This window comes from Zingiber officinale, chromosome 1A, assembly GCF_018446385.1.
Source record: "Zingiber officinale cultivar Zhangliang chromosome 1A, Zo_v1.1, whole genome shotgun sequence".
In the NCBI taxonomy this organism is placed as follows: domain Eukaryota; kingdom Viridiplantae; phylum Streptophyta; class Magnoliopsida; order Zingiberales; family Zingiberaceae; genus Zingiber; species Zingiber officinale.
Genome location: NC_055987.1, coordinates 798678 through 821456, shown reverse-complemented (window position 1 = coordinate 821456; position 22779 = coordinate 798678). Strand labels below are relative to the sequence as shown.

At 37.7% G+C, this 22779-nt stretch overlaps 4 protein-coding genes and 1 long non-coding RNA gene across 7 annotated transcripts; 3 read left to right on the top strand and 2 right to left on the bottom strand.

Annotated features, from left to right (window-relative positions):
• Positions 1–803: 803 nt before the first annotated feature.
• Positions 804–1748, top strand: LOC122014746. 2 transcript variants are annotated; one of them, XR_006120759.1, is made up of 3 exons: positions 804–1174; positions 1295–1397; positions 1616–1748. It is a non-coding gene; the product is annotated as an uncharacterized LOC122014746 (long non-coding RNA). The 2 variants fall into 2 exon arrangements; XR_006120755.1 differs by having other exon boundaries at positions 1295–1748.
• A 4870-nt stretch (positions 1749–6618) lies between these two features.
• Positions 6619–8878, bottom strand: LOC122014731 (protein LIFEGUARD 2-like). Its single transcript, XM_042571123.1, has 4 exons — positions 8473–8878; positions 8236–8349; positions 7059–7216; positions 6619–6976 (listed from the first exon to the last, which is right to left on the bottom strand). The coding sequence occupies exons 1-4, from the start codon at positions 8723–8725 to the stop codon at positions 6770–6772; spliced, it is 732 nt and encodes a 243-aa protein (XP_042427057.1). The 5' UTR covers positions 8726–8878; the 3' UTR covers positions 6619–6769.
• Positions 8879–11464: 2586 nt separating this feature from the next.
• On the top strand, positions 11465–12398 carry LOC122014724 (early light-induced protein 1, chloroplastic-like). The gene is made up of 2 exons (XM_042571111.1): positions 11465–11712; positions 11806–12398. The coding sequence occupies exons 1-2, from the start codon at positions 11530–11532 to the stop codon at positions 12148–12150; spliced, it is 528 nt and encodes a 175-aa protein (XP_042427045.1). The 5' UTR covers positions 11465–11529; the 3' UTR covers positions 12151–12398.
• On the bottom strand, positions 12218–14999 carry LOC122014714 (probable aldo-keto reductase 1). Its single transcript, XM_042571100.1, has 7 exons — positions 14838–14999; positions 14584–14751; positions 14296–14499; positions 14051–14223; positions 13498–13594; positions 13225–13378; positions 12218–12678 (listed from the first exon to the last, which is right to left on the bottom strand). The coding sequence occupies exons 1-7, from the start codon at positions 14895–14897 to the stop codon at positions 12479–12481; spliced, it is 1056 nt and encodes a 351-aa protein (XP_042427034.1). The 5' UTR covers positions 14898–14999; the 3' UTR covers positions 12218–12478.
• Positions 15000–17848: 2849 nt separating this feature from the next.
• Positions 17849–21289, top strand: LOC122014704. 2 transcript variants are annotated; one of them, XM_042571088.1, is made up of 4 exons: positions 17849–18519; positions 18606–18668; positions 18739–18864; positions 19047–21289. In XM_042571088.1, exons 2-4 carry the CDS (start codon positions 18626–18628, stop codon positions 21074–21076), a joined length of 2199 nt encoding a protein of 732 aa, XP_042427022.1. In that variant the 5' UTR covers positions 17849–18519; positions 18606–18625; the 3' UTR covers positions 21077–21289. The 2 variants fall into 2 exon arrangements, with proteins under 2 accessions (XP_042427022.1, XP_042427012.1); XM_042571078.1 differs by having other exon boundaries at positions 17849–18528.
• Positions 21290–22779: the final 1490 nt, after the last annotated feature.

Genomic DNA, 22779 nt, shown 5'->3' with positions numbered 1-22779 from the left:
TACTAGATCAGATAATGTAATATTAGGACCCTACATCCGACCCTATATCCGGCAGATCATTTTTTTTCGGTTCGGTTCGGATCGGTATAAGCGGGTTGGTCGGTTTGACGGATTGCCTGCTCACCCCTACTTGGGCCAAGTCGTGATCGAATTTACTTGGGGATAAAATGGGGAAGGAAGAAAAGCCTCAAGATTAAACGCTAGGGTTTCGGAACTCTAATGGAGATAAGAGATAGAATGATTTAGTAGAAGAAGAAAGAAAGAAAGAAAGAAACATATGATTATTTTAATAGCAAATCTTCTTGGAAGTATGAGTGATTAAAATGTCAGTTAAATTGAAATAATCACTCAAATTGATTAATGTTAAAAGTTTGATTCGTTTTGATTCTGTCTGGAATCTGAGTCAGATGAAGGCCGGATGAGTTGTCGCTGGTGTTGATGGAGAGGCGAATGTGATATCCTTCTCGTATATGTCTACAAGAACGGACTCCCACGTAGTGCTGACGGACAACGATAACTGAGCAGATGACTAGAGCTCTGCGCACACTCAGACAAGCACACGGAACGTTATAAAAACCAATGAAACAATGCCCGGAGTAGGTCCTCCGAGGCTCAAATCAGATACTTTTTCCATAAAAGAACAATGTACTAAGAAAAAAGAAAAGTAGAAGACAAGTACGATTGTGCGAAAAAATATACCTGTGTAAGGGAGAGGACCTCCTTTTTTATATGACCATGCGTGTTAAGTGTGAAAAAAAAAACATCTAAAGGTCTCACTGCCACCCCCATGCCCATCCACGTGCATCCATTCCTTTTCTTTTTCTCCTTTCTTCTTCTCCCCATTCTTCCTTTTTCTTCTCCTCTTCTTTCTCTTCTCCAGCAGCGACGAACAACAAAGCTCTCCGAGTTCTTCTTCTCCAAGCTTGCAACCCCCTTCTTTCCTTTTCTCTTCTCCAACCGCAACAAGCAACAAGCTTCTCCTTCCTTGCTGTCCTGCTTCTCGGCAAAATCGTCGGAGCTCCTCGGAGTGTCCAAGAGCTCGCCGAACCACTAGGAAAGAGGGGAAAACAAAGTCCTGATTGCTGCCCTCTTTTGTAGCCAAGCACAACAGCCACTGGAGCTAGCTATGGCCTTCGCCGGAGCTCACCCAGATAACTAGTGAAAAAGGGAAAAGGTTTTTCCTTGCCCCTTCACTATCCCAGCAGCCTTCTTTGTTGTTCAACCTTCCCTAACTGCCATAGTTACCTTTCGTTTTCTCCAACAACAACCCTAGCTGTAGTCCTTTTTTTGACAGCACCGCCGGAGCTTGCCGGAGCTAGCTAAGACGGCCAACGACAAAGGGAAAACAACCCTAATTGCTGCCTTCTTTTTCCAGCAACCACAGTAATCCATAGAAGGTATATTTTATATACTTTATGCTAATCGAATTGTGGTTAGGATGGGTAAATAATTAGATAATAATGAAGGTGTCTTTTAGGAATGTGAAGTGGTACGAGAAAGCTAGATCAAAATGATCCTTCGACTTTGAGTTGTAGATAAAAATTTAGGTGTTCATGTCATGATTCTTATTAGATAGTATTTTGACTATTTGAGTTATGTTGTATTATATTTGTAGACACGAGCTCGAGTGGAGCACAGTGACCTGCCGACACTCGAAGATTTTGCTATACATAAAGCGGATATATATATCTTTGACTCATATTTATCCTTGTGCATGAATAAAGTACTATTGAAATTATATTTATTCATATAATTGTTTTCAAAAGGAAATTAAAATGATATTACAATTAGCGAAATGAGTTAAAATAATAAAAATCATGGAAGGCAAATAATTGATATTATTTCTTGTTAACATATGAGTTCATATGGATTAATATGGGAAGGGTTATTTTAAAAATTAAATAAATATTATGAATTACTCTTCTGTTGATACATGTCTTTTTAACTTGCTTGACCTTTCTGTTGGTTAGTCCTAGAAAAATTGTACCAGCTCCACTGTACAAAAATTTTGTACAAGTGTCGAACCTTTCCTTAAATAACCTATTGTGTTCTTTAGAAGTTAAATTAGGAATCGCAGATGGAACTTAACATCATTGATTCCAAATTTAACTTATTTGTTCTTAATGGTTTAGATTTGAATCGCAAACGGAACTTAACACTATTGATTCAAATCCACCTATGTTATTAATTCATTAAATATTAATTTCCAAAATTTGCTTCCAGGACTGCATAGCGAGGCACATGACCTTCTTGGATATGGGAGCAACCACCACCGCCTAGACAAAGCCTTTTAAGGAAAGTTAATATTTAATTTTCTTAAATAACTCTAGGTTAACCAAAAAAAACAATCGAATCACAAATTCGACAAAGTAAAAAAAAATAAACTCGAAAACAAATTCGAAAACTCTAGAATCTTATGCCTCTTGTGTTTGGTATTTCCAAAAATAACTATACAAAGAAAACTAGTATGATGCAGATAACAATTACTAGTTATACCTTTCTTTGTAAGCAAATAACCTCTTGATCTTCTACCGTATTCCTCTTCTAACCTCGAACGTTGTGTGGGCAACGATCTTCCAAGATAAGAACCACTAAGCACCTTCTTCTTCCTTCTAGGTTTCAGCCACCAAAATCTCCAAGAGAAGTATGTTGGAGCAATCCCGATGGTCCGCGGGACCATGTGTTTTAGTGTTTGGGCAAAGGGTTTAAGTTAGGTTCACCCTTGTATTTGATATGTGTATTTGAGTTGTGCAGGTTTGCAAGATACACATGTGACTCAGGTTGATGGCTTCGGGTCCGGTGAAGGATGGAGCATCCGAGGGACCGTGGGCAAGGCAGCGAGGACAAGAGCCGAGGGAAGCGACTTCGAGGCATACGCGAAGGATGACATTGGGGACGAGCCGCGGGCTTGTATGCATCCGAGGGACGAGAGCCAAAGGAAGTAGGCTTGAAGGCAAGAGGTCAAAGCTGCAAAGGAAGAGTCAAATGAGTCATAAGGGTGAGGGTACGAGTGCATGAGAGATTGTACTCGGAGTAAAATCCTAGTTTTAGGGTTTCACTGTAGCACTACTGTAGCGCTACTGTAGCAGTACTGTAGCAGTCGACTGGTGCAGTCGACTGGGGCAGTCGACTGGCAGCGAACAGAATGTGTGGAATCGAGCCGTTGGGATGTAACGGTCGAATTTCCACAGAGGACAGTCGACTGCATGTTTTAGCAGTCGACTTGTAGGCGGGCTTTTCCAACCCGTGGCCTATAAAACCAAAGCTTGGGAGCTTGGTTTGAGTTGACGAAATAGAGGTGGTTAATCTCTATTAGTAGTCTACCAGTGCCCTAGCGTCAAAGGAGCTCTTGTGAGGGTTGTGGTGAGGTTTCTCCACCCACAAGGAGGTTTAAGCTAGCCGGAAGTTTTCCGGGGAGTAATCCACCGAAGGATCGGGATCGTCCACCTTACGGACAGCCGTGGAGTAGGAGCCCTAATCTCCAAACCACGTTAAACAACGTGTTAGCTTGGTTTGCATTTCTTATTCTTGTCTTAAGCTTTCTTTGTATTCATATTTGTAGTTAGTATTAGATTTCCGCTGCGTATACTAACAATAGTGTAGAAGGCGAGTATTTGGGGGTGTCGTCTATCCAACCCCCCTTCAAGTCGGTCGTCCGATCCCCAACAAAGTAGAGGTCCGGTCACCACCACCAAGCTCCAAGGGATGCTTACTTTCTCTCCTTCTTCTCCAAGCTAGAATCCGGCCACCTTCAAGCTCCATGAGATGATGAGGTTCGGCCAATGGAGAAGAAAGAAAATGAAGAAGAGAAAACCAATATGGCCGGCCACCACCAAGGAAGAAAAAAGAGAGGAAGAAAAATAATAGAGTTGTTCGTCATGAAGGCACCTCTGCCCCCTCTTTTATAATCATTGGTCTTGGCAAATAAGGAAATTTTAATAAAAACTTCCTTAATTCTTTTGCCATGAAAAGGAAAATTTATTTTAATTAAAAAACAATTTTCTTCTCATTAAAATAATGGCCGACCACTAATCTCCAAAACAAGGAGAGTTTTAATTAACACAAGAATTAAAATTTTCTAATTTATCTCCGAAAATTTATAAAAAAATTTCCAATAATTTTTTCCTTCATGGTGGATTATAAAAAGGAAATTTTATAAATTAAAATCTTTCTTTTAAACATGTGGATGATTTCCAAAAAGAAAAGTTATTTCTAAAAATTAAAATCACTTTTCAATCTACAAATAAGGAAAGATATCAAATCTTTTCTTAATCTTTTGTAGAAACTTATAAAAAAGAATATATAATTTTTAAACTCTCTTTTAAATCATGAACATGGTTAAAAAATGAAAGTTTCCTCAAAATTAAAATCTACCTTTAAATCTACAAATAAGGAAAGATTTCAAATCTTTTCTTAATCTCTTGTAGAAAGCTATAAAAGGAAAGATTTAAATTTCAAACTCTTTTTTAAAAACATGATATCCACATAAGAAATAATTTTAATAAAAATCCCTTTTTAATATGATGTGGCCGGCCACCTTAAGGCTTAACCTTTAGGCTTGGCCGGCCCTAAGCTTGAGCTTCAAGCTTGGCTTGGCCGGCCCTTATAGGTTGGGTAAGAAGGTGGGTATGTGGTGGGTATAAATCTCTATATACAATAGGCTACGATAGGGACAGAGAGGAGGAATTGATTTTGGTCTCCCGATGAAATTAAGCATCCCGTGTTCGCCCCGAACACATAACTTAATTTCATCAATAATAATTCATTCCACTAAAGAACTATTATTGAACTACCGCACCAATCCCAAATTACATTTTGGACTCCTTATTATGAGTGTGTTAGTCTCCCTATGTTTAAGATGTCGAATATCCACTAATTAAATGAGTTATTGACAACTCACTTAATTAATATCATAGTTCAAGAGTAGTACCACTCAACCTTATCGTCATGTCGGACTAGGTCCACCTGCAGGGTTTAACATAACAATCCTTATGAGCTCCTCTTGGGGGTATTATCAACCTAGATCACTAGGACACAGTTTCCTTCTATAATCAACAACACACACTATAAGTGATATCATTTCCCAACTTATCGGGCTTATTGATTTATCGAACTAAATCTCACTCATTGATAAATTAAAGAAATAAATATCAAATATATGTGCTTGTTATTATATTAGGATTAAGAGCACACACTTCCATAATAACTGAGGTCTTTGTTCCTTTATAAAGTCAGTATAAAAGAAACAACCTCTAATGGTCCTACTCAATACACTCTAAGTGTACTAGTGTAATTATATAGTTAAGATAAACTAATACCTAATTACACTACGACCTACCAATGGTTTGTTCCTTTCCATTTTGGTCGTGAGCTACTGTTTATAATTTATAAAGAACCGATAACACAATCTTCTGTGTGTGACACCATACACTATGTTATCTACAATATAAATTAATTGAACATCTATATTTGGTATATATAAATGTAGACACTTGACCAATATGATTCTTATTTCTAAATAAATATTTATACTAAAAGCTAGGCTTTTAGTATACATCCTAACAATCATGCTCTATGCTTTTAATGATCTACCTATTGATACTTATAGTTTTTATCTGTGAACCCTATGATGATAAATTAATAGACTTGATATAAAAATGTTAACTTGATTGACCATTTGTTATGAAAAGAGAACAATTATGATAAATGGATAAAATAGAATCCTCAAAGTGAAATAGTAAAGATAGTAATGAAAAATTAAAAAGTGAAGATTATGAGCCTAGTGTTATACCAGAGCTCTATATTAGAGTACTAGACTGTGGAAACCTATTGAGCTGGAGCATGTCGGGTCTTATCCTGATTGTGCCCCGTGATTCAGTCATGGGTGACTTAGTCAGAGGTCCCGGCCTGTGATCCTCCGGCTGGGATTACCAGGCTGGTATATACAGAGTAAGTTAAGAAAACCCAACTGGTAGGGACAATTCAGGCATCCCCCCAATTGTTCCTTATACGACAGATCTGGTATCCTGATCTGTGCGTCCTGACCTGGCATTATATGACTAGCGGCATCTGGCGGTCTTACCCCATCTGTTGACCGCCACATCTCCTTGACTTCTGACCGTCGGGCCCTACCGTCATGCGCCATATCACCTATATTTGCTTGCTCCTTCAATTTCTTCTCATGAAAGTTGTTTAAGATCTCTGTTTTCCCTTGGTTTTTTCTTCCAAACTAGAGGTGTCAAAGATTAATTCACGAAAAGATGCTCCAGATCTTATTTTCTCCAATTATACCCCAACTAGAGTCTTTTAAATGGCAAATTAATTTATAAAACAGTTTGCAGCAAGATTTAAATTCTCAAATTATATTTTTCAACACTTCAAAAAGTTTAAACTGATAAACTTAAGATGCAGTAAAATATGACATGAGTTTGTAATTTTATAATGCAGCTGATTTGTTTAAGTTTGAAAGGATCAACTTGAGATGCAATTAAATATGACATAAATTTGTAATTTATATAATGCGCCTGATTTGTATATTAGTTTATGCTATGAAAATGGCAGAGAGCATAGAAAGTGCCAAATGAGTTGAGCAAAAAAAAAAAATACCGAGAAACAATGTAGTAGAATTACATCTTATATATTATTTGGTTGTCTAGATCAACAAAGATAAAAATATAGAAGCAATACAAAGTTCTTGAAACACTGAAGAGGACATATAAGAGAGAAAAAAAATAGAGAAAATATATCAAGTTACATTGCTAATATATTTTCAACTATCAGCAGCACTGAACAAAGTGAGTAACGAAAGGAACAAATTGACAACGTCAAGATACAGTGAAACGGCAGCCCAGATATATTGATCATAAGTGAATCGTTTGATCAGATTGTCAGTGTCGTATATGATGTAGCCGGAAAACACCAATGCTGCCAGTCCACCGTATATCATCTTAGACAGTTTTCCAAGTGGAAATAGAATCTGGATAAAAAGATGATACACCATGAGCTATTGAAGCAGTAGCTAAATAGAAAAGCTAAAAAATAAGGTCGGGATGGATGACCTGGATGAGAGCAAAAACCAGTAAAACCAAGACGGCAGCAAAAAGAAACGGGCCAAGAAAGTTGAAGTCATGGCCCCTCCTAGCAGCCCAGAATGTGTACAGAGTGAGACTAACCACCACTACTGCTGTGAGAACAGCAGCTTCCAAAATCACTTTTCCTGTTTGAAATAGTATATGGCTCAGTCTAAAATCAAGCATTCTTCGATGAGGAATGGAAAAAAAAAATACTAATGAAGTTTTGTATTCCTCTAGACAAAGATATGGTGGATTCTAGAAAGCTGGACAAGGCTAAAAAAGTTATAATGAATTAATCAGCAAAGTTTCAAGCTGTAGGGTCTACTAACACATGCTAATGTTCCTCGGTGTTTCCTTCTAACAACTATCCACAGAGCAATATATGCATACTAAAAGTGCAAGAAAGAGTCAAATTTAAGCTGAAACTAGGCGTCAATGCATATATATTCAAGAGAGGGTTCCAACTCATAATCCAGAATGGCAGATATGTTGTGGTATATTAAAATACAAGTTTGGAATAGCACAGGCCCTTCAGATATGCCCAGAATTTGGTCATGAAAAGGAAGACTTAGGGAGAGAGATTAACTCCAATCAAAATAAATGGTCGCTTTCCAACTATCCACCAAGTTACGTGAATATCTCTTTTTCAAAACTTTGCTTATAAACGAAGTCACTCGGTGTGCAAACAGCTCCAAGCGGGCAGTTTGAACAATCTCTTCAAACAAATTTAACAGCTCTGAAATTTCAACTCCAACTGCAAGTGATAAAGATACAGACAGCTACAGAGGAAGAGCCAAAGAAAATTATGATTTTTTTTTAAAAAAGAAAGAAACATTCTTACTGTCAAATTCAGTCATTTTAATATTAATGCAACAAAAGTCAAAATATAAATAAGAAAGATCGTCATTGCCATGGAAGGCGATTGACAATGAAACTACCCATGATCATGAAGTAGCTTTAATCTTTATTTTGTCATCTATTACCCTCAAAGAAGTAGTTCCAGTATAAAGAATTGTCAATGATACAATGATCGGAATGTTATGTAATTCATATATCCCCAAAAGATGAAAGCACCAAATGTGCCCAAATCACGCATTTTGATTTATCATAGAGTCAAATATTAATCTCTTGCAAATTGCAATAGTAAGAGACAAGAAGATACCGCTTGTGAATGCGCAAGTCATCCCAACGGCAAAGCTCATCGACACAGTAAACAATCCAAGAAGAAGAAGATTGATAGGGTGCCGTTCTCGAAACGCATACAGAGGGCATAAAACTGCAGTAAACAAAAACCCAAAATGCAAAACTCGATTTAAAAAACAAACAAACAAACAACGAAAAGGATCATTTACCAAAAAAAAAGAATGGAAGGAAATTAAGGAAGAGGATAGGTCCGTACTGATAAACGGAAGGATCAAGAGGAAGATGTAGAGCCCGTAACCGGCAATAGAGGAGACGAAGAAGTGGGGGATGGGTTTAACCAAGACGACCACGGCGGCGATGGCGGCCGTCAGCGCCAACTGGAGGGTGAGGATGAAGTAAAGCTTCCTGATGAACGCCCATCGGAGCACCGGGCTCTCAGCCATGTTGGGGTAGAGCGCGCTCGGCCCGCCGGCCTCCAAATCCACGCCTTTCGCATACTTGGACGACATCGAGGTCGAATTCGCTTGGGATAAAGCGGAAAACGAAGCAAAGCCTCGAGATTTGACTCTAGGATTTCCGAACACCGATGGAAAGGGGATATCGAAGAATGAAGCAGATAATTACTACAACGGCCAGGCCTTAATTGAAAGAAGAAGAAGTGAGCGTCTGTTTGAAGGAGGTGTGGGAAGGGTAAATAAAGGGAATTAAAGGGGCGTTTCATTTTTTCCTAGGAATAAAAATCGAAATGGGAATTATTATATTGTGGAATGGGAATGGATATGAGCATGATATCACTCTTAAAAATAATGTTTGGTTAGTTACATATTTTCTATCGGAATAAATCAAAATTTCTTTTTTTATCCTTAAAGGAAAATAAGAGAAAAAACTAGATGTGAGAGAAAGATGAATGTGAGAGAAAAATATGATGAAAGAGAATAATGAGAGGGGAAGTATGATGAGAAAGAATGAAGAGAGAGAAAGTGTGATAAGAGAAAATGAGAAAATAGTGTGATAGGAGAGAGAATGATAAGAGAGAAAATATGATGGGAGAGGATGAAGAGAGAGAAAATGTAACGAAAAAAAAAAGAGGAGAGCGAGTGGGATGAGAGAGATTGAGGAGAGAGAAAGTATGGTGAGAGAGAAAGTATGATGATAAAGAAAGTATTATGAGAAAAAAAGAGAACAGTGAGTGTGATGGGAGAGATTGCGGAGAGAAATAGTATGATGAAAGAGAATGTGTGTTGAGGAAAAAAAGGAGGAAGTGTGACAAGAAAAATTGTGGAGAGAGAAAGTGTGATGAGAGCGAAAATGTGTTGAAAAAAAAAAAAATCTGATGGGAGAGATTGAGGAGAGAGAAAGTATGATGAGAGAGACAGTATGATGAAAGAGAAAGTGTAATGAGAAAAAAGAGGAAGGAGATAGGAGAGAGAAAATGTCTAATAAAATGATAAGAGATAAAATATGACGAGAGAGAACAAAGAGAGAAAAGTGATATTAAAAAAATATATATATGTATATTTTGATATTGATATTAAGGGAGAAAATTTTAATTTTAGGTCAAGGATATTTTGAAATAAGGAAATATTTTAATTGATGAAAATAGGTTAATGACTCATTGAAAGGGAGGTACATGGGAATGAGTCATTACCCAATTTTAAAAATTCATTCTCTTATTTGTATTTCTATTCCTATAATCCAAATATTAATAACGACAATTAATGATTTTTATTTCCATTCCTCACTCCTATTCCCTTAAACTAAATGCCCCTTAATTTGTATGTTGTTTGTGAAGGAGTTGAGGGGAGGGAAATAAAAATAGCTCCCTTTTCTTCTTTTTGGATCAACGCGGCTTTCCATTGAAAATTATAAAAGGTAAAACAACTCATCTAAAACCATACGGGCATTTCAAAAAACCTACTGAGATTAAAAGTTCGGCCGAGAGTTTACCTATTTGACGTCGAATAGTTCGACGGCCAAGAATTTCCCAAGTAATAATCCGACGGCTTCAAGTCCAAGCGCTAGTCTGGGTTGCGACGTAGGAGGGAAGGAAACGCAAGAAACTTTTCTGTTCGGCGGAGTCATTGTTTGTCCGACCGCGTCGTCGTTGACGTGAGTCACGAGACTAGATGAGTGGATGCTCACGCGGATGACACTCGAATTGCATGGGAATTAATTAATAATAATTAATGAAGAAAATAAATAAATGAGTTTTTATTTCTTAAACATATTTTTTAAGTTAGAAATATATCAAAAAAATCAAGGAAAGTAAATTACCGATAACTTATTGTTAATTGACAAGTGATTAAAAATTAGAAGAGATTTTTTTCTAAGATATGCATCTTAGGAGTGCAAATGAATATCTTAAGTGTAAATGAATCAGCTCGAGCTCGAGAAAATTAAAAAGGTTCGACTCGAGCTCGAGTAAGTTTGTGAATTTCAACTTGAGCTCGGATTGAAACAGTAAATTTAAATGAAAAAACAAAATAAGTAAGTTAGGATTTGAATTTTCAATCTCTAGCAAATCTAATAAACCACTCTAGTAACAATGACATCTCCTTAATTTATTATTTAATTTTAAAATAATAATTATTTTAAATATTAAAATATTAAATTAGTCTAGCTTAAAGAGATTCAATGAGTCATCGAGCCTGTATTAAATAGGTTCAAGATCAACTCAAATATTAAATGAGCAGCTCAAATTCAGTCAACTCTGGACTTAGAGTCGAGCTTTGATCGAGTCGTTCGCAAGCACGTGTGACTGGACTCATTTAACCAGTAATGCATCCATTGCACTGTTACTAATTGTTTCGTGAAAAGAGCAGGAAAATAGCCAAGAACATTAGCAACACAAGAGTCGAGTGAAAGGACTTTGAGCACAAGTCCGTCTGTTGCTGTACAAAGCAGGGCTCGATCTTCGCTGTTGCTTCGATAATTGATTCGCACTCTTATAATCTTCTTCCTCGTTAATTGCCGCTACATGCCCAAGATTCATGGGAAGCAGGTGTCCCACGTCGAACTCCACTGCACAAACCTCGAATTCGTGATCTTTCCCGAATGTTCTCCACCTCTTCCTGGTGTCTCCGCTGTCCACGTCGCCGCGTCCTCAGCATGTACAGACAACTGCCGTGCACGTTACGCCCAGCCCATGGCCCCGCCTCTCCACTCGACGTGGCGTTTCTTCCTCCACCTCTTCACCTGCCCCTTCACCTTCCCTCTTCTCTTCCTATAAATACCCGCATTTCCCTTCCACAGCATCGCAATTGATTGTCAGCAACTACTCCATTGATCACTGCTTTCTAGCTCAGAGATTCCCATGGCCGCATCATCAGCGATGCTGCAGTCATGCTTCGCAGGCTCCAGAATTTACTCTGCAGCTCTGCCTTCTAATGCTCTGTTGTTGCCCAAGCGCGTGGGGCGTGTGTCGCCGGTGAGGTGTCAAGCTGAGGAACAACGTTCTCAGGAACCGCCGGTCACCGTCCCCACTCCGAAGCCCAAGGTAAACACAATGGACCCATAACATAAGGTATATTCTCTCAGTAAATTAAGATTAATTAATGAACGAACCTGCTTCCGTGGACGTACGACGCAGGAAAGCACAAGCTTCTTTGACATCCTCGCGTTCAGTGGGCCGGGGCCAGAGAGGATCAACGGCCGCCTGGCTATGATCGGCTTCGCGTCGGCGATCGCGGTGGAGTTAGCGAGGGGGGACGACCTGGCGGCGCAGCTCATGAACGGAGGGCTGCCGTGGTTCGCCGGCACCGCCGCCTTGCTGTCGGCGGCCTCCTTGGTGCCGCTGCTCAAGGGTGTCAGCGCACAGTCCAAGTCCGGAGGGGTGATGACGGCGGACGCAGAGCTGTGGAACGGACGCTTCGCCATGCTTGGAATAGTGGCGCTGGCCTTCACGGAGTACCTCAAGGGAGGGCCTCTCGTGTGACATCAAAATCAAATAAGAGCATGATCATGCAACCATGAAAATCGCACAAAATTTTCTTGGGAAAACATAGTTAAAATCACTGGATACTTTGTAAACATTCAGTAGCATTACAAGTCCAAGACTATGTAACATACAAGCTCTTTAGTCAAACTGCTTGGATAACAGTTTGACTATATAACATACAAGCTCTTTAGTCAAACTGCTTGGATAACAGTTTGACTATATAACATACAAGCTCTTTAGTCAAACTGCTTGGATAATAAGTCTATTGCTATTAATTATTTAACTCGCAGAGTTGGAAGAAAAGATAACACATAGTAAGAACAGTCTATGCGGATGGGTTGGCATGTAATTGCAAGGGAGGTGTATCAGAATACTTCCAGTTGTACGGCTCAGACAGACTGTATGATCTATAACCAGCAACCTCTTCTTCGCTCACTACATCTGATAATTCTTTCAAATCCTCCGGAGTCAGCTTCACCTTCAACGACCCGATGTTCGCGTCCAAGTTCTTTATCTTAGTTGTCCCTGAAAATTGAAGGCACAATTTTGATATATGTAACTAAGCAGCATCCATGAGAAACTGAATTTATTTTCATTTGCTAGATTCATGAGAGTGCCCTACTGGCTTTGGATGGAATATAGAAGGTAAATGACTGTCTTATAGCAAAGATTTCAATTTTGCACAAGATGAAAGGATAAAGCTGTTTAAGAACTTGAACTATTCCATTAAAGCTTGATGATATCCAATGAACGATGATGAATGACACTTTAGAAATCACAATTTTCTAATTATGAAGGTTAGATTTCCAATTGGAAATGAGTTAAAGAAGTTTTAACAGCAAAAGGTGTTAACCTTTACACTACACGCTTTGTTAATACAACACATGCTTTCACCTATTAAGTTCACAACATCTTCATCCATCCATTGAACCTCAGTTAATTAAATTTCCCATTGTTAGTGTCCATTCTATTAACAAACCGATCAACCCTAAACTAAGTAAAACACTAGGGATTCCAATAACAATAGTAAGACGATGCATACATTATCATGATTTTCCAAAAAAAAAATACCTGGGATAGGAACCACATCGTCTCCTTGATGGAGAACCCAAGCCAGAGCTAGTTGAACAGGAGTGCAGTGGTGTTTTCTTGCCAGATTCTCTACTCGCGTGTACAAAATTTTGTTCTTTTCTAGATTCTCAGCAGCAAATCTTGGGATATTGTGCTTGCAAATACATAGATACAGCCAAACTCATGATTAGTAACCAGCAGCCATGGAAAATCACAAAATGCATTCCATCAAAATATTCAAGATAGATTCAAGATGGAAAAGTGTCTATATACCAAACGTGAATCAGAAGGCAAATTTTCAGTGACTCCTCTGCCAGCAAAAAACCCACGACCAAGAGGGCTGTAAGGAACTATTCCAATACCAAGTTCCCTGCGTGTACATTGGAGAACATACTAGCAAATGGAGTATTAGCTCTTTCCGGATAAAAGTTAGCAATATGAAAAAATAGTGGAAGTGTCTCTCCTATTGCAAGGTGTTTTCATTATGGAAATGCATAATATTGACACACTATGATAAGTTGTCAACATGAAATGCTGTTGAAATGACTCTGATAATGTACAAAACACAAATTGGAATGTTACCCTTATTACTGATTGATATCCCTTATCATCTACTTCAAATGAGTACGAATTCCTATCAAACTTAGTGTGTAACTTACTGCTTCATGTCATTCCACAGCTATGATATATATTTTTAGGACTCACGGCACCTCTCTATTCATTTCAATCTTTCAAATGAATTGCCTAGCGACCCATTCTGTTTTCAATGAAAATGAGAATATATATATACGCACTTGCTATGAACAAAATGGACACCAAATCAGACCTGCAAAGTGGGACTATCTCTGGCTCGATTTCGCGAGTCCAGAGTGACCATTCCATTTGCAGTGCGGTGATAGGATGCACAGCATGAGCACGCCTGATGGTGCTTGGACTAGCCTCTGAGAGACCGATGTACTTCACTTTGCCATCTTCCACCAACTTCTTAAGCTCTCCCATCTGCCAATTAAACTCAAAATTTATCAATCCTCACCAATAAACAGTTTAGAAATCTTCACAAGTAATCCTTACAGTCTCCTCTATAGGCACAGTCTTATCAACTCGGTGCTGGTAGTAAAGATCAATATAGTCCACCCCAAGCCTCCCGATACTTTCCTCGCAGCACGCCCGCACATATTCAGGCTTGCCATTGACCACAAAACCTCTCTGATCATGGGATACAATCCCAAACTTTGTGGCTACTTGAATCTTTTCTCGCGGCAATTGCTTCAAAGCCTAAAACCCAATTAAACCGTCAATTTTCTCTTCTACAATCGGTAAGCAGCGGAGCGATGTGACAAAAAAAAAAAAAAGTGAAACCTTCCCGAGCAAGATCTCGTTGGTACGAGGACCGTAGGCATTGGAGGTGTCGAAGAAGGTGATTCCATGGTCGAAAGCATGCTTAATGACGGCGATGCCAGATTCATCGCTCACAGGGGAGTTATAAATCCCAGTGAGACCCATGCAACCAAACCCTAATTTGGAGACCTAAAAGAGCGATCTTTGAGGCGGGCGATGGAAAATCGGAGAACTCGGAAAAGAAATGAAGCATGATTAAGAAAGGGTAGGCGTACCTCGAAGCCCTGGGCGCCCAGCTTCACTCTCGGAACCTGGATTTCGGCATGATCGGCCATTGCTGATTTGCTTCAGTGTTGAACAGGGGAGAGATGGAGAGTTTATAGAGGAAGGCTGGAATCAATTGAGACGCTGAAAGTTACGGCACTGGAAATAATTTGCTCAAATGAGGTAAGCAAGGACCTCATGCAAATTTGACCAAGACGAACACTTGATCACCAGAGTGGAAAATTTGTCCATAATTAACGACTTTGTGTCAAATTGTCGAAATCATGCCATTTTTTCTTCCTATTTTTTCTAGATCAAATAAAAAAAAGACTAGTCACTATGAAATTGAACAAGAATTGATTAAATAATGAAGTTTTTTGAAAAATTAAAATATTGGGAAAATTTACATGCATTCCTCGTTGGTAAATAAATTTTTGCATGTAGTCTCATCCATGAAAATCTTTGTTTTCACTCCCCAGTCAGACATATTTATCTAATTATCCATGATATTTTTAGGTAAAAAAGTTAAAAATCAGTATAAATCCTCTTAAATTCAGTATTTTAAATTAGAATCTAGTATATTTTCTATCAAATTGAATACGCTTCTTTTTTCATCTCAAAATATACTCAATTTTAATTTAATGTGTTGAATTTAATAGGAATTATACTCATTTTTAGACTATTGTACCGAAAAATATAAGGGTTAATTTCGATAGAAAATATACTAGATCCTAGTATAGAATACTAGATTATAGTGTAAAGTGTTGAATTAAACAAGAATTATACTTATTTTTAGACTTTTTATACCTAAAAAATAAGAGGACAATTTTGATAGAAATATACTAAATTTTTAATATAAAGTACTGATTTTAAGAAGAATTATACTCGTTTTTGAATTTTTTGTACTTAATTTTGGACTTTTTGTACCTAAAAAATCTGAGGGACAATTTAGATATTAATATTTGCATGAGGGAGTTGAAACAAGTAATACTTTGAATGTAGGAAATGGAAACAAAGTTTTTTGGACATGGAGATTACATGCAACTTTAATATTGTGATTGAGGATTTTTTTCTAATTTACCGTAAAATATTCGCCTAATTTTATAAATAACTTTATTTATATTTGGGCAGGGTGAAAATGTCAGATGAAAAACAAGATAAGCTATCTATAATAGACTTCCAGCCCTACTACACTCCAAAGCTTTAAAATTCGTACTTGGAGGGAACAACTCATGCAATCCAACTCTGGCAGCCGAACTGAAGCCCTCTCGAAGAACACAATCCATTGGACTCTCTCATTTGTCTGTAATTCTTAACTTGTTGGCAGTAAAGATTATTCAATGTTGGTCTTAATTTCTTCTCCATCACATCGCAGGCCAGGGCTTTTTGTTGCACACCAAGCATTGGCATGCATGCACGTACGGCTTGTGCATGCATTGCACCCCTACCGCCTGCAACCTAATGCTATGGCCTATGATATATACTGCTCATCGATGGCCACTGGACTGTCGACCTCAACCCTAACCCTAGCATGCGTGCTCTCTGTTTACCCCCTCGACTATCCTCTCTGTCTCTGGATACTTCTCGAGTCTCGACCATCACATGCTTTAAAAACTTTAATTAGTTAGTATGCCCACTACTTATTATTGATTTTTATCTATTTTAAGTGTTACAAAAGATACTTATTCTTCAGTTTATGGTTTTTTTAATGGAAAAATATACAATTCTAATTAACCAATGGATAAAAGAACACCGAGACAGGTGTTGTTTCATGCATCTTCCTTCTATATATGCCTGCCTTTCTCCTCTAACTCTTCTCCACACCTTCCTTGAACACCTCTCTCTGTCTCTCTGTGTGTCTCTGATCAGTATGGTGCACCACAAGAAGCTGAAGCTGCCAGCATGATCTGATCTGATCTTCTTATTCATGATCCAAATTGTAAAGATTATGGATACATGGAGAAAATTTAAGTAGCAGATCATGTTGCAGTTTCATCTGCTGATGGGAGCACCAGATTAAGCATGACAAGATCTTGATTTCTTCTGCTAATCATTAGATTTTATGTGATCTTGCCAGATATGGAAACCACATAGATGGTCGGTAAATATTTATTTATTGTAGAAACTCACTTAAGCTTTATTTATCATATATTATATATATATGGTGGCTTCATCATATTTTATCAGGGAAGATGCGTGCTTTTTTTTTTACTAATTGGTGGTTTAATTTTGTGCCAGTGATATAGACTGGCATCAAAGGATTTAAAAAATGGAAATCATTTAATCTTTTTTTTTTTATGATCAGTTCCCTTTAATTCCACGAATATTTAGAAGTGATTAACCTTGTTAACATCTATTATAAGTTGTTCTATTGTTAATTATTAACACCTACCTTGTCTTTGTTCTGTTTTCTTTTTGTTTAAGAATAGTACAATACTGATTGGGATTCTTGTTGTTAATGATATTTAAATTATAGACAAAGGGTGATTAGTATTGTGATATGGTTTCAAACAAAAGGGAGTTATAATTGACTTTCTGTAATTATTTTTCTGAAAATTTTCTACAAAACATAATTTCGTGTTATATATGCCTTCAACAATCAACAATGCAATTTTTAGGGAAAATAAAATCCATTTTTTTTCAAGGAAGATATGTGATGGGGATGTAATTAATTAATCATGTTTAATTAATTAACAATACAAGGCCCTGCATGCGAGTTATACTTGACCAAACATGTGGGCTATGCTAGACCCAACATATGAGTTGTGTCTGGCCCAACACATCGGTTGTGCTCGATCGAGTTGGCGAAGGTCCGACTAGCCCTTAAAGGGTTGATCACTACGTTAGGCTGGTTCCACAAAGAAGCAATTTAGTTTACAACACATTCTTCTAACCAAAGTAACCAAAATCCCAAAGTGTTTGTAGTAGTCTTTACAAAAAAAAAAAAAAAAGGTAGATCCGCTACCTTAGCAGCCCCCTAGTGTCGGCCCCATGGATACGGAGGGAGGTTCATGCAGGTACACAAGCCATAGGCGCATGGCGGGGTAAACCCCAGGCCGTCAGTTCCTGAGAATCGACCCCTGGCCATTATGCCAGAGATATTATGCGTCCACCGTCTGCGCTACGCTCTGGAGGCTTGTAGTAGTATCAAACGCAAAGTTGTACACTTCCAATGGCAAATCATGACATCTTGTTAGCAACAACACAAGATATACAGCCTCAGCAAGACATGGCTTAATGATGAAAGGTGGAGGTAATCATGGCGGCATCTAATGTTTTAGGCAAAGTAGAAGAGGAGGAGGCCACTTTATTGAACTACTCCATGTTAATCTTCCACCCACAGGAACATCAATAATTAGCTCAGTATTAAGAATTAAAAAGTCTCTAAGACACTCTAAGCCAATTACTTGTATATGTATATTTGTCATCAAGTAAGCTTGAAGAACACAGTTGGAAGTTTTGTTTATGAAGCTATCATGTCTTGCCTTGGGATCAGCTTCAATGCTGATCAAAGCTGGAAATGCTAGCAATTCAGACTAGAAAAGAAAGAAGCTAACAGGATAGAATAATACATGGACAGTCTACCTTTTGCCAAAAGAAAGGAGCAAGAAAAGTGTTTTGCTTTATAAAAGCCTTGAATCAGTCACCAACAAATTGATGAGCCATGAGGAATTTTTGGCCACCGGCAAACGGGTGATCATTGTATATATAAAGTTCTTTCTAATTCTTATGCAGTCATAGAGTTAGCAATTCTGACCACCATTCTTGTTAAATTTCAGAGCATGAATTGTTAGACAGAATGAGTAATGAGATGGGGAACCAAAATGTCACTGGCATTCAAGGTTTGGCTTTTCTTCCTGCACTTTTGTGGGTTTCTTGGAGTCATTTTAAAGATTTTGATTGTATGTTCAGGTGAAGAGATTGAAGCTGATACCACCTCAAATGTTGAAGATGGCTACAATGGAAATGGGAAAGAGGAAATAGGATCCAATTTTCATGATCTTCCACCATCTGATGACAAGCAGCAGATACTAAAAGGTACCATTTGATTGTTCTATAGCAAAATAGATTTTTACTTATTATTTATTCAACTACTGTTAATTTGCTGCAAAAAGTATCATCTGATAATAGTTGATTCATTGCAAGATAATTAAGCACTTAAAGTAGGCTTTTGTATCTGAGTACATGGTAACTTATTTAGGATTTCATTTGGTTAATAGGAGAAGAAAAGAAGAAAGGAGAATACTCAACTCCATTGATAGATCTTATCTTCTCAGACGGAGAAGAGATTCTGACTAGTAACACTGATGCTTTAAAATCTAATGAAAATGCTGATGAACTAGATAATTCTTCAATCCACATGAGCGATTGCACAATGCAAGAGGAAAAAGCATTGTTGACAGAGTCTATTGAAATTGTTCCTCTGGTTGATGCTGAGAAAGAGTGTCTGCATAGAGAAGATGATCAAAATGGAACGGAAGAGCTATCCAAAATAGAGCCTACTGACAATGGTGCATCCATAGTAGTGACACTTGATGATCTTGAAGTAGGCACATGCAGCATTCAGGTTACTCAAATAAAACAAGAAATAGAGAACATGTCCGAGACTGAGGTAGAAAATCAACTTGAGTTTGATTTTAGTTCAGTAGTCGTCTCTGACAATGTTATGTCAGTAAGTGAACTGATAGCTACTCCAGTCTCAAATGGAATGGAAGAAAAGGAAATGAGCTATGAAAGTGAATCACAAAATAAGGAATGCCAACCAGTCCAGGACATCAAATTAGAAGGGCAAAGTTTATTTGAATTACCATCGTCTTTGTTCAGTTCTGATGCAGTAATGAGGGAAGAGATAGCGATAGTCGATCATGATTCAGTTGGCATGGCAAGTAGGGATATGATGAACTTTGAAGAGAAGGAAGTCGGGCCGAGGCTAAATTTAGTAGAAAAAGAAGTGCAATCTGTGTCGCCACCATCCGAACCACATGAGCTGAGGCTTAATGTTGCTCAGGAAGATCAAGGGTTGCAGAAATGTTCAGAAGAGCAGGGAAAACCTGCAGAGGATTCTGAAACAACGATCGAAAGGCATCTGATTTCCACTTGTCTTGCTAGGGAATGTCCAGACATCTACTTGGAGCTCCCAAACTTTTCAATGCCACAGTCTTCAGTTCACGTGGAACGATCCGATACTGAATTCATTGTTATTCAGCCGGATAACAGATTGCCTGAGTTGTTGAAGGATCTTGAATGGGAAAATGCTGCAGAAAAACTTCTGGATCAAAGTGTTCCAAATTCCAAAATTTCTGATAGTGAATGCCTTGACATTGATTTCAAGGTCCTAGAAGTTATTGAGGAAACTACCGATTTTGGACAAAGTCAATCGGTTTTACCAGTGAGCAGTATGGAAGTTAAACCAGTTGTGCAAGTCGAAAATGGTGAAAAGGTTTTGGATTCTGTGGCAGTGTCAAACACTGGAGCACAAGAGCAGTGCCTTCATGTAACTACACATAATGATGGCATAAATCCTGAAACATTTGGGAGCAACGAAGAGTTCACTTTTGAACAAACTCAAAATCAGATGATCTTACTGACGAGCAAGATTGAAACAAGAGAAGAAGTTGTATCAATGCAGAAGATGGAAAATGAAGATGGTCCCAAGAATTATGAGCCTGCGGTCGAGTTTAAGACTGAAACATACACTGAAGAACAAAGATGCAGTGTTCATACATCTGAATCAGATACAGGTAACGTCCATGAAGCATTCATTCTTCAACGGTATCGAGAAATAACAAGTGAAGGAACTTTACTGATGAAGCAGGAAGATCTAGAAGAAGGTTCTGACATCCCTGCAATAGAAAATACAAATAGTCAAAATGGTTCATTAAGCAGTAACGCAGCACAGGTGGTTTGTGTCAAACAATCTGAAGGAAATCCTTTAGAACAAGAAGTCGTCAATGCGATGATACATTCAAACAAAGATGAGTCGGAAACTTGCAATGACCACATTGCAGTGGAAAGAAGTGATTCAAGGAAACTGGAAACGCCACTTCTCAGCTTCATGAAGGAAGAAGCTCAAGTTATGGACACATTTGAGAAGAAGGAAGACATAGACATCAATTTGAACAACAATGAGGGGGATGGCGGGAAGCCGCGGTGCGATGAGATCCCCACAACACCAAGTGGAAAAGGGAAGCAAAAGCATAGGTCTTCCCTCTTCGGCAACTGGATCTGCTGCACAACAGCCACGGATTAACTACTTCGGCTCATGATGCCACGTAAGAAATTTGAAGATGTTTGTTGTCTGAGCAAAGATTTCTGTGACTGCTTCAGACAGAGTTTTTATTTTGTTTCATATTTTTTTTTTCGTTTTTGATGGGATTGTGAGAGGTTTGGATTTAAGGTTTGAATGTATCACAAACAAATGAATTTTATCTATCTAAAATGCGGGCTATGATTCACGCATCAATTACGGTACAAATTCACTGAGATAATTGTTCTTTTACGTTCCAAAACTTCGTCTTCCTTCTCCAATAATCATAAAAGAAAGCAAGCATTATAGTATGGTAAAAGGTGATTCAGTTCAGATAAAGACGGAATTATAGTATGGTAAAAGGTGATTCAGTTCAGATAAAGACGGAAGAGGTAAATTATGGGAGATTATTAATTTTGGGCATTTGAATAATGCATACGGGAGGGTAAACAATCCGTTACTAGCTGAGATTTAACCTCCAGATCTCATAGTGACAACATCATCATGCGCTAACTAACTATCCGTCTTGAGGAAACCGATAGGAAGGAAATTTTCGTTGATACAAAGAATTCAGTCATTTGCATGAGGAATGATAATAATTGATGCGGTAAAACAATGACAAACTTTGTTGCACTAATTAGAGCATTAAATCAATTTCTCTATAATATCTCTAAAATTTAAGATAAACCATTCACTTTATTAAATTTTGATAATCATTTTTCACTACATAGTACATCAACTATTCTAAAATTCTCATTATCTTTATTTTTTCTCTCTTATACTTTTTTTAATTTTTAATTTATTTTTCTCTCGTATTATGTATTCATTATCTAATCTATTTTTTTTATTTTTCTCTCTCCCAAATTAAATAATATTTTAATGTTTGGAATGGATCTCATTCCAAAAATCCTATTTATAAAATCTGAATTTAGAAAATGAATAGGATAGAAGTCTTATTTATGGTACTTAAGGAAGGGGAGTCTTGGCGCAACGGTAAAATTATTGCTTTGTGACCAAAAGATCACGGGTCCAAATCCTGAAAATAACCTCTTGTAAAAAGTAACCTTACCTTTTTTAATAGGGTACTTAAGGTAAAGAGATTTTTTATGTAAAATTATGGTAAACTTTTTGTTTAGAGAAACTGATATGATGCTTATAATGGTCTTTCACATTCTGCTTCTGCATCACATCACATGTGAGGACAATGCTAAGAAAATAACTCGAGATCAATAAACCTTATTTCTATTATATTCATCTAGCTTACCTACCATTTGATGGCTTTTCTGGTTACAGTATTTCAGAGATGGCAACGTGCCAGTTGTTTCTTTCCAGAATTAACTTGTCAGTTAGCTTAATCTTCACCCTGAAGCCGAGATAAGTAATAGCCTAAAGTTGGTGGATTTTGATTGAATGCAACAGTTGGGACTGTATAATGATTGACATGAATGCTTCTCTTCTTTTCTTGTCCATAACTTGATAAAAATGATTACTAATTTACTAAATACCAGTTGCAATAAAGTTACTTAATGTGTACAAGGAAGAAACAGCTACCAGTGGCAACGTTTGTCAGAAGCAGCTTTGGTGAAATTGGCTGATATAAAACTGAATATAATGCCATTGCCTTTTGCCATTGTCAGCTCATTGACTGACCATAAATATCGGGGGGTGCATGAGTTAAGTACAAGGATGACATAGTATAAGTAAGC

Bases quoted from the DNA above. Each gene is read 5' to 3' on its own strand.
- LOC122014724 (XM_042571111.1), top strand. From the start codon at position 11,530: ATGGCCGCATCATCAGCGATGCTGCAGTCATGCTTCGCAGGCTCCAGA. The intron at 11,713-11,805 runs GTAAACACAATG...CGTACGACGCAG, and splicing joins TCCCCACTCCGAAGCCCAAG to GAAAGCACAAGCTTCTTTGA.
- LOC122014714 (XM_042571100.1), bottom strand. From the start codon at position 14,897: ATGGCCGATCATGCCGAAATCCAGGTTCCGAGAGTGAAGCTGGGCGCC. The intron at 14,752-14,837 runs GTACGCCTACCC...TCGCTCTTTTAG, and splicing joins TGGGCGCCCAGGGCTTCGAG to GTCTCCAAATTAGGGTTTGG. The intron at 13,595-14,050 runs GTCTGATTTGGT...ATGTACACGCAG, and splicing joins GAGATAGTCCCACTTTGCAG to GGAACTTGGTATTGGAATAG.
- LOC122014704 (XM_042571088.1), top strand. From the start codon at position 18,626: ATGAGTAATGAGATGGGGAACCAAAATGTCACTGGCATTCAAG. The intron at 18,669-18,738 runs GTTTGGCTTTTC...TTGTATGTTCAG, and splicing joins AAATGTCACTGGCATTCAAG to GTGAAGAGATTGAAGCTGAT. The intron at 18,865-19,046 runs GTACCATTTGAT...TTTGGTTAATAG, and splicing joins CAAGCAGCAGATACTAAAAG to GAGAAGAAAAGAAGAAAGGA.
- LOC122014731 (XM_042571123.1), bottom strand. From the start codon at position 8,725: ATGTCGTCCAAGTATGCGAAAGGCGTGGATTTGGAGGCCGGCGGGCCG. The intron at 7,217-8,235 runs GTATCTTCTTGT...TATTTCAAACAG, and splicing joins GACTTGCGCATTCACAAGCG to GAAAAGTGATTTTGGAAGCT. The intron at 6,977-7,058 runs GTCATCCATCCC...CTTTTTATCCAG, and splicing joins TGGTTTTTGCTCTCATCCAG to ATTCTATTTCCACTTGGAAA.